The sequence below is a fragment of the Ricinus communis genome, chromosome 2, assembly GCF_019578655.1.
Source record: "Ricinus communis isolate WT05 ecotype wild-type chromosome 2, ASM1957865v1, whole genome shotgun sequence".
NCBI classification, from domain to species: Eukaryota; Viridiplantae; Streptophyta; class Magnoliopsida; order Malpighiales; family Euphorbiaceae; genus Ricinus; species Ricinus communis.
Genome location: NC_063257.1, coordinates 8,382,077 through 8,397,708, shown reverse-complemented (window position 1 = coordinate 8,397,708; position 15,632 = coordinate 8,382,077). Strand labels below are relative to the sequence as shown.

The window sequence follows — 15,632 nt, the reverse complement described above, 5'->3', positions numbered from 1 at the left end:
ACTTTATTATCTATCCAACAAAACTGATTTTACAGTAATCGGACTTTGTTTGAAATTCGATTTCTAAAATATTAACGATTTTAATAAATTTAAACCTCAATCACTAGCAATATAATTTGCATAGTACTAAAGTGTCATAGAAAAAGACTATAAAACCTCTTGTATTGAAAAATTAATTACTACACAATGAATTTTTATATTTTTCCTAATAAGAAATTTAGCTCCCAGAAAAGGCACTAAGAAAAAGAAAATTATGAGATATATAATCGTAAAGAAAGTTATTAATTAATACAAGGAGAAAATTTCTTTTTTCTTTCATTAACTTATCATGAAAGATTTTTTTATATAATCCAAATTAAGGAATTTTAAAAATATTAATTAATTTATAGTATGCAGTCCTCAAAATCTAATCCCTGAATTACTTAATAATCAATTTTAGTAAAAATTGATATATAATTAATTAACTTGGTTATGCTAGAAATGTTTTTGGCAAGAAATTTCAGAGATCAAATTCATCGACTTTTCCACCATTAGTTAGTTGAGGCATAGGTAACACTTTTTGATCTTTTGCAGGAAGGTACTGTTGACACGATCTCCATTTGAAGACGTCTGACCTTTAATTACTTCCTTCATGTAGCATTATTTATTTTTTACATAACATTTTTCTTAATCTCATGCATTTATATATCATTCTAAATATAATACAAGTGATTAGAGAGAACACCATATTTTCTTTCTCATTTTCTTTTTTAAATTCATATAAAGTCCAATAGATTGTAGGTTATAAAATAAAGAATTATGATCGTTTTACATCCGTTACAAAAGTGATAATTTATTTAAATCAATCGCAAAAGTTTAAAAGTACTAGAAAAAATAAATAATACATTCAAAGGCAAAACCATAAGTTAATTAAATTTAGTAGTAATATGCCAAATTCCAGCAAGTTAGGTAACAAATTTAGTTTATAGTAATGGTATTTCTCTGGCAAAAATTAATTTTAAAATGGCAAGTAGCCAGACCAAAACTTTGCAAGCAGATGGTAATTAGCAAGGAAAGCGATGTGAAGGATAGGGTCAACACTAGTTAGATATATATCATTAACGAATTTATTACTCTTGCCTGTATATATATATATATATATATATATATATATATATATATATATTTGTCCCTGTGGAAGGGCACCATCATAAACTTCATTTTAACAATTTAAACAGATCCATAAAGATATATTCTCTTCAATAAAAGTGGCTTGCACCCATCTCCGTCTGCATAGGTATTCTCGTAAAAATATACATTCCCTTTCTGTTGTATGTTAAAAGATATAGGGTTGCACTTTCAAATTTATAATCAAGCCTTGCTTTCATATTCTTAGTTATTTATTTTATCTTTCAAGAATTTGGTTTTTAAAAGGTTTCTTAAGAGTTTTAAAAAATAAATAAATAAATTAAATCATTAAAAAACTCTCTTCAGAAATTCTTAAAACGTTTTCTAAAAAGGAAAAGTCTCATTGTAAAGTCTCGGTATCTAAAACGAGGGTTCTGTGCAACCTATACTAAAAGATATTAATCTTTACTTAAGTGCAAAGACATTTTCCATATGCTTTTATGCAGCAATACCCTATACCTTAGATTCAGATCTCATTAATTAGATTGAATTATTAAAAGTAAAGAGGAATGGCAATTAGGTATAGTATGGGAAAATTTCCAACTTAGATACTTTTATTTCTTATTAAACATATGAGTTAATCATTTTTATGGTTCGATTATTTGTGTAACCCACGATGATATATATATATATACCCTATTGGGTTTTATAGTTTAAGAAAACTATAAAAATTACGGTAAAGATATAAAGAACCGAGCAATGGAATTGCAGAAATTTGAAATGTATATAAAATTATTATTATTGACATGAGCAAACATGGTGGACCAATGATTATTACAACTTTCAAATACATGAAAATGATTAAACACTTTATCCTACATGCACGTCTTTATTTTGTCCTCTCAACAAAAAGATAAATAAGACAACACTACTACATGACCAAACGCGGAAACTCTCTTTCGTTCCGATCTACAACTGTAGGGTTCCTGCTATACTATCCCTTTCTTTATTCTGACATTCCTTTTCCTGCAATCATACATTGGATTTCCGTCATTTGGTGATCGGCCCATTTTATATAAGAGGGTCATTATATGTAGAAATAAAAATTGCATGGATATCATGTAGTGTGACGAATTATACCTTCAAACTATGGAATCCATAGTCTAGTAGTGGTGGGGGGGAGGAGGAGATGCATAGATGTAGTGGGGTGGTGGCGGCTTGTGAACCGGGGGTGGTGGTGGAGACTTGTACTTGTAAACTGGAGGAGGTGGTGGTGGAGACTTGTACTTATATGGCTTCTTTGGTGGTGATGGAGGTGGATACTTGTGCACTGGTGGTGGTGGAGGTGGAGACTTATATTTGTATACTGGAGGGGGTGGTGGAGGAGACTTGTATTTGTATGGGGGTGGTGGAGGAGAATAGACTGGTGGTGGGGGAGATTTGTACTTGTAAACTGGTGGAGGAGGTGGTGGGGACTTGTACTTGTAGGGTTTCTTGGGTGGTGGAGGAGACTTATACTTGTAAACTGGAGTAGGAGGTGGTGGAGACTTGTACTTGTAAGGCTTCTTAGGTGGTGGTGGGGAATACACTGGAGGAGGAGGTGGGGGTGACTTATACTTGTAAACTGGAGTAGGAGGTGGTGGAGACTTGTACTTGTAGGGTTTCTTAGGTGGTGGTGGAGAATACACTGGTGGAGGGGGTGGAGGAGACTTGTATTTATAAACTGGTGGAGGAGGTGGTGGAGACTGGTACTTGTAAGGCTTCTTGTGAGGTGGTGGAGAATAAACTGGTGGAGGAGGTGGAGGGGATTTGTACTTGTAAACTGGAGGTGGTGGCGGTGGAGACTTATACTTATAAGGTGGTGGAGGTGGAGAGTACACTGGAGGAGGAGGAGGTGGTGATTTGTATTTGTATGGTGGTGGAGGAGGTGGTGGGGATTTCTTGGGAGGAGGAGGAGAGTAGTAAGGATAGTCAGCTGAGGTTTCAGAAGGGAAGCTTAGAGAGAGTGTAACCACTAAAAGAGTGGCAATGAGAGTGGTGGCCATTGGAGACCCCATGTTTGTTTTTGTGATGCTTCTCAAGCAACACTCTCAACCCTTTATATAGATAATGTCTTTACCCTCTAATGACTAATTAACCCTAATAAGTAAAAAAAAAAGAAAAAAGAAAACAATCATAGTAAATGAACCTAAAAGTAGTGATTAACCTGGAATGTACTAATTGGGGTAATGTCTGAACGGGTAGTTATCATCATGAATTCTGTCTCTTTTACTTTCTTTTTTTTATCTACTTGGAACCAGTCATGATTATAGTACTGTTAGATTTTTGGCTTGATTTGATTAAGGGTGCATGCCAGCTAAGCAGAGAATTAATAAAGTAAAAAATTAATTAAATTAAATTAAGTTAAACAGTAGACAAATTTAGGGCAAGGTAAAGCAATAATTCAAAACTAAAGTCTCCCATATTCATTAATATTTTTATTTTCTTGACGTATGGCTTTGAAAACGTGTACATGACATTGCCTAACTTTCCAATGATTCTTCAAGATCCGGGACCAGGCGGCTGTGACTTATGTTTTCTCTCTCATTTTGGGCATTACTTTTTTTTCTCTTTTCTCCTTAAGAACTGTTTCTGGAAGTACTTTAATTACTATATTCATATTTTCCATGGCTTTCTTTTTGATAATCTGTGGGCAACAATAGTGAAATTAGAATGCAAATGTAGTTTAGCTAAGATATTAGGATATTAATTATTATATTATTTTTATGTTACTATCTGGAATCCATTTAAATTTTATGTTTTAATTGATAATATGTGTTACAGCTCCAATTTCCAATAAAGAATATATATATATATATATATATATATATATATATATATAAATCTTTTATTATTCAATAGTATGATACTCATTCAATAATATATGATAAAAGAGTAGACTTTTTAGACTCATGAAATATTTAATTACTTATATGATGTTAAATAGAAGCATTGATTAATTAATTAAGAGAATAGGATTCAATAATTTTCTTATTAAGAAAAAGAAAAGGGTTTTAGCAGTTTATTATCATTTCATTTTCACTTGTTATTATCATTTCATTTTCACTTGTACCAAAGTTTCAACTTAGCTTATAGGAGGAACTCAATTTCATTTTGTCGCATTAAATTAGCTCCATTATCTTGACTCGGATTGGTCTGTTAAAACAACATCATGCAAAACTAGCACAGGACAAAAAAAAGAAAGAAAAAAGAAAAGAAAATACAGCAAAGATGCATGAAATTATAGACATAAAATTAATACATTTTAAAAGGAGGAGCAATCAGTCACGTTTTTCTGTTATAATTGTGGGATTAATTTAGTCACCGACTCATAAAATACCGATCCAAGAGCAAAGTTGATAACTAATCACAGACTAATGCTGGTAATGAATACATGAAGGAGTCAGGAGTTGGTGAAGACTCAATAATTACCAATAATATTAAGATATATATTGTATTATATGCAGTCTTTAAATGTACCATAAAAGCTGTGTGTTTGACTGTTTCTTTTAACTTTTGCTTATGACCACAGCCTACTAAAGGACTGGATTCTCACATATGAGCATCATCAATCTACCTCGATTTGCATTAGGTAAGATCTATATATATATATATATAATATTATTAATTTTATTTATTTAGTTTTTTATGAATGAAAAAATAATTCAAAATCTTAGATAAATTATAATATGTACTTACTATCCGATTAAGTTTATTAGTGTTATGTGATTTATGTAATTCCTTTTTACGTGGGTTATATTCATATTTGTTGCTATGGAATAGTTTATTCATTAATTAATGAACTCGAAATAGAACAAAAAAAGACCTAATCAAATAATGAAGGCGGATGTAACTATTTATTTATCGATCAATTCAATATATAATATTTTTTTTCAATGTATTATTAAATAGAATAAAAGGGTTATTGTTAAAAAATTAAGAAAGGGGAGAAGAAACAATAGTGGAAAATTCAAAAATCCAAAAATATTTGGCAGGGTGGTTGGCTCACTGTAATCAATGGAAGACATTTTTAACAATTGAGTTTGTGGTGGAGCCATGAATTGGTGATTAGATTATCTCTTTCTGTTTGAAAAAAATGATATGTTAGTCCATGTAATTTGTCAATTTTTGAAAAACAATACTATAACAATTAATACAATCAAATTAAAATAGAGACTTTTAAATCATGAACCGGACAATCTCCTTTGGAAAAGGAATTTTCCGCATCATCCTCATCTCATGCTTAAGAAAAAAGAACAACAAATCAATACAAATTACCCAAATCACGAAAATTCGTTATTTTCGAACCAATCAAATTTCTTGAGGAATTCGTCTTCTCATCATCATGTCTTCATTATTTCTACTGAAAATGAAGTTTGTTATCTCCAATGCAGCCTCCCTTGTGTGAATTTATATGATTTATTATTTAACACTATCATTTACTCACAAGTTGTACGGTAATTATTATATATATATTGTTAAATAATAAATTATATAAATTTATCGTTAATTCAATCTCATTAAGTCAATAATTTTTTAAACTTTTATTTAACGGTTAAATAATAGAATTAAGAGTTATTAAGCTTTAAATTCATGTTATCAAATACGAGCAAATTGATAATAATGGTTAATTGAAGTGAAGGTAGGTGGTTGAATCATTACAAGTCGATATTTTTTAACGGTGAAACACATTTTTCTGTTATGATTTACAACCATATTTCTCCTTTTATTTATTTTTTTTTAAAAAGTCACATATTTTAAATTATAAAACAGTAAAACTAGGTCGTGCTTTTCTTTACTTATACTATAAGGATTTAACTCTTTTCTTTTTCTTAATTTACAAACAAAAAAGAGGACTGGACTTGATTAAGTTGAGATATACCTAACTAAATCTCTCGAGTGTAGCTCCTCCCGGCAAGTTTGAAGTACTACTTTTAATACATTTATTGTAAATTTTTATTTTTATATCATTTTCTAATTTGCAATCCAATAATAGGTTTCTCTTATTTCCATTTTTGAGTTTTGAGAATGAATTTAGATTTCTAATAAGGATAATGGCATAAATAAGTCTCGCGATAAATTGACTCGTCACTTAGATGTTAACCAATTTATTTAATCATTAAAATATATATCTGTATTTCCATTCAAAACTTCTTAGGTGAAAACAGAAAAATAATCTCAGACATCCACAGTATACATAATTCCTTGCTGCAACTAATTCTGATTAAATTTTTTAATTGTTTTCACTAATGACTAAGATTTGCAGCTGTAATTGATTAATTCAAGTTTAAAGTATACTCTTTTTATCTGCCAAACCCATATAGTCAATTAAGTAACCAAACATTAAATGACTTTTGATGAAAGAAGAAAAAAAGTATAGTAATCAAAGATACAATTAAAAACTTAATTAATTGTATCTAAAAGTCTCTAGTTAGTTTGAATTGCTAAGATAAAATTTAAATATTTACAAGATGTTCACATTTTTTAAAAAATCTTATTTTTTGTTATATTATAATTCACTTTCAACTATGTACAAACATATTGTCTGAGTGAATCCATTAATGTATGACATACAGTCTCTTTCATCCTCCTCGAGAAATTGCAATGGAATTTAGATCTTGTTTCAATTTTGAGATTTTAAATGAGAAATTTTTAAAAATTTCATAAATTTAACTTAAATTTATTATTTAATAAATAAAAAAATTCACGAATTTTAAATAACTTCTCACTTTTCAGAATTCTTCATTTTTTAACGTTTTAATTAAATTTCGAAATTGATCATTTTATAAGAGTGAGAGATATTCTAATAAATTTATAATATTCCCAAACTATCTTTAACACCTAATTAGAAAGAAAAAAAAAACTGAACTAATCATTCATTACTTTTATGTTTAATTTAAACAATTTGTGTGATTTAGATCCAATTCTCCAAAAGACAAATAAAGAAAATTAGTAAGTGGGCTGTCTTTATTTAATTTACTAAAGGTGACATATGTCTACCATTTGGGGGGATGGAAAGACACTGATTTCACATGTTCCATTATCATTCAAAGAACACTGTATCATGACAGCAACCATATCATTCCTTCTCAGTTTTTCCTCATTAATCTATCTATTGATGTAACATAAGATAATTGATTTGCTTAATTAATCGATTTTTATTTGTTAATTAGATCAATCAATCCCATTAAATGCATTTCAATTTGTTAGGTATATGCTTTTAGAAAATGCCATGCAAAGTCTAAAAGATGCCCTTTTTTAAAAAAAATTTATATAATGTTAATATGTACTGTGAAAATAGAAGATCGAAATGTTAATACAATAGTTACTAGTTATTTTTAATCGTTTTAATCTATTCATGGTTCAATTTTTATCCTATGCATCTTAAATTTTTTAAGATCGGACAGAAATTAGGCCGATTTATAAATTATATATTATTTATAGTCAAACATATATTATATTATATTTATTTATTTATTTTTATTTGAAGTGAAGCAGCAGGCCCGTACTGGGGGCTTCAAGGAATTAAAGTCTGGTAGGCGTAGTTGAAGCCTGAAAATGAAGGTGTGGTCATTTCCAAAGAGTACATGAATGAACCAGCGATCTTGACCAGTTCAAAATGATATTATTATTTTAGGAGGTGCAGTTAGGAGTTAGATGTATATTTTTGTTTAGCATATTATAGTTTTAATCTTTACTGGGAGAGCTATGTACTCTTTAAGTAATTTCTATATGAAAATGTTTAATGGTGTTTTTAATTTAGTGGTAAAATAAGATTATTTTAAAAATGACACCAGAATTTAATACAAGTATAAATATAATAAAAAATTAAGTCTTATTATCCTCCGAACCAATTAAGTAACCAATCAATCATTTAATTGTATCTAGTTATGTGGTAGACTAGGTTCATCAACTGAAACACGAAGTATATTGTTCATTATATGGACTAGTTTCATCAAGTGAAATATAAGCTATTTAGTTGATAATGTGGACCCGATATTTTAGAGTATTTTGAATTTAGTTTTATTTTAGTTATAGAAATTTATTTTATTTTATTTTTAATTATTTATTATAATTTTGATTACAATTTAATTACTTTTTCAATAAATTTTTTTTTTAATTATATTTTTTAATTAATTCTTTTTACTATGCGTCGATCTTTTATCTGCGAAGAAACTTATCTGAACTAAAATTGAAATTGAACGACCAAAACAAAATAAATTAAAATTTTATGACTAGAATAAAACTAAAAGTAAAGTTTAATGATTATTTATATTATTATCTCTTTTAGAGGAATTAAAATATAATTAATGGTTTCTGGTTAGCCTTGAAGTTTCAAAAATTCGTTTTCAAGGTTACAAGCACTTAACCAACAAAATTCATCAAATTGCTCAAGTTATAACTAAAAAAGATGATTAAAAAAAAAATAAAAAAAAAAGGAAACGAAGCCTGTCTCACGGTAACTTTTGTTTCCCGTTCAGTAGAAATTGAAAGAAACCATAAAAAGGAAACAAATACAAATGAGTGATATACAAGCATACCGGTTTCTCTGAAGACAAAATCCTTCCTTAATCTGCACCTTTGTATGAAAATCTATGCTTTCGTTTATCAGAATAAAGAGAAATTTAACAATGTGTCCTGAATGAACACTCGGATAATCTTTCATTGCATGTTTCATCTTTAGAACAAGCCAGTAAAGAACATGAAAGAAGAAAAAGATCTTAAATGGATTTGCATTTGAGTAGAACATAATGCATAGTTGGAAAGCAAAAGGTGATATTTCGCACATCCGAACTATCAGATTGCAAATGCTAGAAAATCAGGAAGAGCTAGTCATCTTATAATGATCATACGACACACTTTTCTTCCATGAAAATTGGGAACTACAGGATTGTGTCAAGTAATCAAACATTTCTTTTGTTAGTTTATATAATTAATCTTCAGAAGTTATACAACACCTTATCCTTTCACTACATTTCATCTAAAGTACTAACAATTAGTGTAAGCAGGACCGAGCAATCTAAATTACAATTTTGCTCAAATATATTGTTGTATATTGCAAACTTGCAAAGGCAGGGTAAATAAGTAGAAGATATGCATTTATGATAAGAGTCCTAGACACTAGTTCACCTCTTTCCACGACTTCCAGAACCACCAGATCTTGGACCAGGGTACCGAGAAAACTGTAGCCTCAAGCAACTAGATTCACAATCATGTTCGTCCATTTTATAACCTGCAGGATCAATCCATAAGTTAGCATCAACACGCATTTCAGAAAAGCATAACGCTGGGAAGAACATGCAAAGAATTCTGCTCATAAATTTTCAAGGGTTTCACCAAGAAATATACCTTTCGGCTCTGTATTTTCAGTCTCAGTTTGCAGTTTGCAGCACAAAATCTCTTATTTACTTCCTCCATAGTGGTAGATAAATATAGGTGGCTTTCTTAGTTTCATTACTATAAGATGATTTAAGAAATAACCTTCTGTACGAGAAAAATAACAAGCTACTGCCTTCATATTGTCAATATCATCATAAAGATGCAGTAAGGCAGTTATGCAGGAAGTTTAGAAAAAAATAGACAATAAAAGGATCATTGCTACGAATTGGCACATGACCAAACAAAATATCAAAATGATGCATTTTACACATGCACATGCAAATACATATATGAGTGTATATTGAAATACAAGCTGACATTGCTGCAATGTGTCTTTGGTGCATTCCTTTTTCTTTAGACATTGACAAAAAGAGGATTAAATGACCTTGCAAGGCGCTCATAGCAGTAGCTGCACAGGCTGCATCATCAAAATCAACAAAACAAAGGATGATAGGATCTCTGGTACGCTGCAAAGTCCATAAAAAGAGAATCACTTCCAACAAGCCAACATATAAGAAACCATGCACTGGTAAAATATAATTTTTCCGTAAACACTTACATTCTTGGATTCTTTGCTCACAAGTCTCACTTCCTTGTATCCTACAAAAGGGCGAAAAATATCTATACATCCAGTAAAGGAATAACAAAAGAAATGTAAAAGAAAAGGAAAAAAGGAAAAAATAAGAGGAGTGGGGTTAGAGATTACGTTTTGGTCAAAAAATGATATAACTTTAATACATTAATACATCATCAAGAGGATACGAGCTACTTCCCTCCTTTTGCTGCCAGGAGGGAGGCCCTCAACATACAGAGTGCTTGAAGCATCTTGAGGCAGAGGTACAGTTTCACGAACAGGCCTAGCTATTTTATTCGCTGGGGGCTGACTAACAAAACCAATGTCTCTACCATTTGATGCAAGATCTTGACCACTGGGCCGAGCTCGACGCGCCATACCAGAATCAAGTATTGGAAGTCCAGTCATCCCACCACCACTGGCCCTCCCAAACCCAACACTTAATCCGCTAGCTTCTCCAGAAGAGAGAGGAGCAATTTGCTTCAAAAGCAATTAAAATGATTATTTCAGCAAGCAATGGACGTGATGTATGAAAAAAGAAATAATAAAAACAGGAGAAAGCACAAGGTTTTAATGGGCTACCGCATTTTGCAGATACCGATCATATGCTGATCCAATTGTCTTAGAGTCCTTCACAGCCTGATAGCGTTCCCGATCATCATCTCTTGGATAATAGTTATGAATCTCATGGCTTGAAGGCAGCCCTGAAGATGCGATATCTGAACGTTTGAAAACGTTAATCATAAGTATAAATTTCACCCTTAACAGCAAAAGCTAACTCTCATTCTTAAAAAATGTATAAAACAGCTGTATATTGAATTAGCAAAGGAAGATCATATCAAGAAAACAGCATAAATCTTTATTTCTAAAATTAAATATCTAAAGGCATTCAATTCAAGAAACCCACAGCTTAGGCTTACGCAAAAGTGAATTAAATATCTAACTACTGCAACATGTCTTCCCATACAAAATAAAAACACATTCTAGATGCCGCAACAAAGTTTTCGTGTTTCGGCTAATTAGAAAATTTGCAGTATAAAAATGACAAATTGCAAGCACAATTTGAAATTAAAGAAATGGTTTAAGACTGGTTTCAATAAGAGCATTGGCATTAAGATTAGGATTTTGTATCACTAATGGAGAAGGAGCAGACTGAAAGTGAATGATAATACGATTTGCATTAACAAAAAACAAATAGTGAAGGAAACCCATGTAAAGCAAGTCTTCTAATTAACTCAATAAATAACCCGTCTAAAATGCTTAATTACAATTCTAATAACTTTTCTAAGTAATTTGAGTGGAAATTTATCTTACTAACTATGTAAACTAAAGGAAAAACATCTTTTTTCATTAATTTACAGGAAGGATCCACAATTTGAAAAAAAAAAAAAGCAGGAAAAAGAAACGGTACCGTATTCCGGACGATGTCGTTTTAGACTTTCCCCAGACTGAAGAAGAGGATGCTGCTGCTGGTGGCGATGATTCCAGTAGCCGTCCGTCATGCTACGGCGTCTCTAACAAATTGATTTCGGAAATAATTGGAATTTATGAGAGAATTACAGATTTTAGTGGTAAATTAAAATTAAAAAAAAAAAACAAACTCTCTGATTTCGATCCGAGAAAGAACTTTAGCTTTGAATTTCTGTTGGATAACTGACTCACATTTACCAAAAATCCTTAGCCTTGTACGGGTACGTTTTTGTCAGAGGATAATCCGATGATTCGCTGTGGGCGGGTTCGTATTTTTCTTCCTGTGTAGCCAATAGAATCAGGCCACGTCACGTGAGAATAATTGTGGCGCCCAAAGAAAAACGCGCTTCTACTGTTTTACTATATCCAACGGCTGAGAACTGGAATTTTGACATTTTAACTGCAAAGGAATTTGCTTCTCTAAACAGGATCGATGATCAATGAGGTAATCAATCAAAACATTAATCTATTTATTTACAATTGTCTACTATGTTAAATTTTGCGATACATTACTCTTTGTTTGGCTGCCGAGAAACTCGTAGAAAAGGTTAAATGCTTGAAACTGAATATATAATTAAGCGCAGTTTCAATGGTAATTAGGGCATGATCTTTGGTAGTAAGGGCATTACAGTTTGCCAATTGTTTGATCAATTATGGTCATTTGAGTAACTACTGGTACTTAGATTGGTTTTCTTCACTAAGTTCAGTTTTTGTGCTCCATTTTTTTAATATATGATATGCTTAGATTGAGTCACATTATGAGTTTTCTGCATTTTTACGTCTGATAGTATTTGAGGAAATAATAAAGAAGACAAGTACTTAATTATGAGAGATGATAGTGTTTAAGAGAGAAGTGGTAAAGTTCTTGTTCGTGCTGGATCAAGCTTCACAAGCAGTTTCTAGATAGAACAATAAAATTCATCTTTTTAAATACAGAAAGCAGATGCTACAAGAAATATGACCATGTAACTGCACAATCATACAACTGTCAAAGATGTTGTTGCCCTCTTGTCATAGCTACTGGAAAAGGCAGGAGGACTAGGAGGGGTTGGTATGTCTATTGTCCCTTCCAACATCAGGAGCACCTTCTTCATTGACGGCCGCAATGATGGCTCATCCTGGATGCACCAGAGTCCCACCTTAACCATCCTCTCAAATTTACCCTCCTCAACCACTTCATCCTGCATTAGCTTATCTAGCTCCTTAGCCTCAAAGCAGTCATAGACCCAGTTTGCAAGAACTATCTCATCGTCTGGAACACTCATGTCCACATTCTCTCGACAGCATATAATCTCTAGCAACATGATTCCGTAGCTGTAGACATCTGCTTTGACAGTTATTGGTAAGTTCGTGTGCCATTCAGGTGCAACATATCCTCTTGTTCCTCTGACTCCTGTATATGTCTTTGATTGGTTGGGCATTAGAAGCTTAGACAAACCAAAATCTGCAATTTTTGCTCCTTCTTTCTCATCCATCAATATGTTTTCAGGTTTGATGTCGCAGTGGATTATCGGTGTCGAACACTCCTCATGCAAATAGAAAATGCCTCGGGCTACGTTCAGTGCGATTTGTATTCTTTCCTCCCAAGCCGGCTTTTCTTCACCTTTGAAGAGAAAATCTGCAAGTGAGCCGCTGCTCATGTACTCATACACCAGAAGCTTATTAGTCCCATCTTGGCAGTAACCAAACAGTCGAACAAGGTTTTTGTGATGGGTTCTCCCTATTATTTTCATCTCATTCTGAAATCCCCTCTCACCTTCTGCCACCATTTTCTCCAACCTCTTGATGGCCACTGCTCTACTGCTATTTGATAAGACCCCTTTAAAAACTGTCCCGGAAGCCCCTCTACCAATTTCATTCTTGAAATTGTTTGTTGCTTTCTTGAGCTCATCAAATGTGAATGATCGCAATGTGACATCTTCTAGCAGTTCATCATTTGGATGACTTGAAATCTTTTTGTAATTCCAAATGCGATATCTGAAGAATAGAATGCCAAAAATTGCTAGCATAATAATTGAAAGAGTTAAAAATACAATGCCTATTATTAGGACATCCTTTCCTTGTCCATTTTTTCTTTCAATGCTCCCCCCTGTTGTCCTTGAATTTCCAATGCTTATTTTAATAAAAGTTGAGATTTGACCTTTTTGGGTTCTCCCAAATCTCAGAGGAAGCTTTTGTTTTCTGCACTCTTGATTCTGATTATATATTGCAGCTTCACAGTTGCAGTCTCCTAAACATTCCTCTCTGCATGCAGCTCTTGTGCTGGATGAGAGAATAGAATATGGGTTGTCTTCCCATGTTATATCCCTCAGTTCATGCATGGTAAAATTACTCTCTGCCAAGCTCGTGCAATCAACTGAAGAGGAATTCTTCTTGCAGCCCAAATTCTTCTGGCTGTGATCAATAAAATCAAAACCAGGAGTACAAACACATGTAGGACTCCCACCTGCAAGAGTACAATATGAATTCAAGCCACACAAGCCAATTGGATTGCACAAGTTGTCAGATGATGACCACTCAATCGACCAATTACTGTTTTGATCCAGATTATGTGAATACAGCCTGAATATTCCATCTACATCAATTGTTGCACGATAGATTGGGTTACCAGATATAGTTCCCGCATCTTTTAGAGTCTTTATAATAAAGCCAGTAGAATTTAGCAGGTATAACTGCCCATTGCTTTTGAGGTTCAAACTCACATTATTTCCAGCAGTAAATGTTTCTGTATGCCAGTAAGCAGAATTTGGTGCTTTTGGATTTTGTGCAGGATACAACACCAGGTTGCCATCTGTTTGCATGATGAGTTCAAATCTTCCACTTGAATGATTTGTGTTGGAGATGCTAGCCACCAGTTGTTTCCCTGCCAGAAGGCGTTGTCCTGATATTATAGCGTCTGTTGGAGCATCAAAAGTCTGCCAAATGATCCTTGATTCTGAATCATAGAGTACAAAGTTACCGGAATCAAGCATGGAGGCGGAGGAAGCATACAGAGTAGCATCTGAAATGGGTATCTCCTGGCCTTGATTAAACTGTAAGATGAGCCTGCCATCAGTACTCAAGGTCAAGGTCACATCACTTGGAAGTGGAGTGTCATCGCGATTTGCCGTCCATATGACTGTTCTCTGCTGGATGTTCGCAAACCAAATGCCAACAGCGAAGCCATTCCCTTCTGGGTAAAAACCAAAAGCAAAATGGCCAGAATTTGAGGACCAATATGAAGTGCTAGTGGGGGTGAGTGCAGAACCAAGGCTGATATTGGAAACTCTTTGTTGTGCTGTTGCACCAGAAAAAATGGAACTTAGAAAAAGAAGAAAAAGAAACATTGCTGCAAAATTTTGGCAGGTAATAACTGTTAATCTTGATCCTTGCCTTCTCAAAAGAGAAGGCATCCTCATATTTCAATTTCTCAAGATATTGAAATAAAAATGAAAAAGAAAATATATGGTTGATGTCCACTTGAATCAAATTTTCAGAAACTCGAGTGTTGGACAGGAAGAAGTCAACAAAAGTTGGCTGAGTTGAGTACAAGGGTAGAACTAGAAAGAAAGTCTTGCAAAGGCCATGAATCACGATTGTCAAAATCGAATAGCATGTGTTATAGTGGCCAAAGGTAAACTCTATTTTCATATTTGAAGGATGCTAACTTCACAATTGAATATGATATTTGTGTCATGGCTATTGTATACTTCCCATGTTCACTCTAAAATATGTTGGACACAAGTAATATACCCTCTTTGTTATATCATTATTTCCAATTCTTTTTCTTACAGGTGATTTAGTTTGAATTCATTATGCAGGAAAAGCATAATTCTCTGCGAAGTTTTGCTTTCTGCAGTTTTGCAGTCTCAAAGTGGTTGAAGGAAAAATACGAAGAGAACGTTTGTGGGGCATTTTTTTTTTTTTTCTTTCAAATTAAGGCAATTACCATTTCAGGTGATTATTTTTACAAAAATTGGTGAAAAAAATAATAATTAGGCTTATTCTAGTCCATTCAAAAAGGTCTGTGCCAAAGTGCCAATTAAAAAAAGATAAATAATTATTCTACTTTGTTTTGCTGGCC

The 15,632-nt window shown here is 32.5% G+C and overlaps 3 protein-coding genes across 8 annotated transcripts; all 3 read right to left on the bottom strand.

The window, feature by feature from the left end:
* Nucleotides 1-1,872: 1,872 nt before the first annotated feature.
* LOC107262355 (extensin) lies at nt 1,873-3,197 on the bottom strand. Its single transcript, XM_015727721.3, has 2 exons — nt 2,248-3,197; nt 1,873-2,133 (listed from the first exon to the last, which is right to left on the bottom strand). The coding sequence occupies exon 1, from the start codon at nt 3,162-3,164 to the stop codon at nt 2,271-2,273; it is 894 nt and encodes a 297-aa protein (XP_015583207.1). The 5' UTR covers nt 3,165-3,197; the 3' UTR covers nt 1,873-2,133; nt 2,248-2,270.
* A 5,850-nt stretch (nt 3,198-9,047) lies between these two features.
* Nucleotides 9,048-11,830, bottom strand: LOC8276618 (RNA-binding protein 2). 6 transcript variants are annotated; one of them, XR_007214879.1, is made up of 7 exons: nt 11,511-11,826; nt 10,682-10,818; nt 10,288-10,579; nt 10,085-10,146; nt 9,911-9,992; nt 9,496-9,658; nt 9,048-9,379 (listed from the first exon to the last, which is right to left on the bottom strand). XR_007214879.1 is itself a non-coding variant. In XM_048371224.1 (6 exons), the coding sequence occupies exons 1-6, from the start codon at nt 11,599-11,601 to the stop codon at nt 9,552-9,554; spliced, it is 771 nt and encodes a 256-aa protein (XP_048227181.1). In that variant the 5' UTR covers nt 11,602-11,829; the 3' UTR covers nt 9,048-9,551. The 6 variants fall into 6 exon arrangements, 4 of the variants coding, with proteins under 4 accessions (XP_048227181.1, XP_015583206.1, XP_015583205.1 ...); XR_001536239.3 differs by having other exon boundaries at nt 9,496-9,630; nt 11,511-11,823; XM_048371224.1 differs by having other exon boundaries at nt 9,048-9,658; nt 11,511-11,829.
* Nucleotides 11,831-12,419: 589 nt separating this feature from the next.
* Nucleotides 12,420-15,304, bottom strand: LOC107262352 (G-type lectin S-receptor-like serine/threonine-protein kinase LECRK1). The gene has a single exon (XM_015727714.3). The coding sequence runs from the start codon at nt 14,965-14,967 to the stop codon at nt 12,547-12,549; it is 2,421 nt and encodes an 806-aa protein (XP_015583200.2). The 5' UTR covers nt 14,968-15,304; the 3' UTR covers nt 12,420-12,546.
* Between the last annotated feature and the right edge of the window lie 328 nt (nt 15,305-15,632).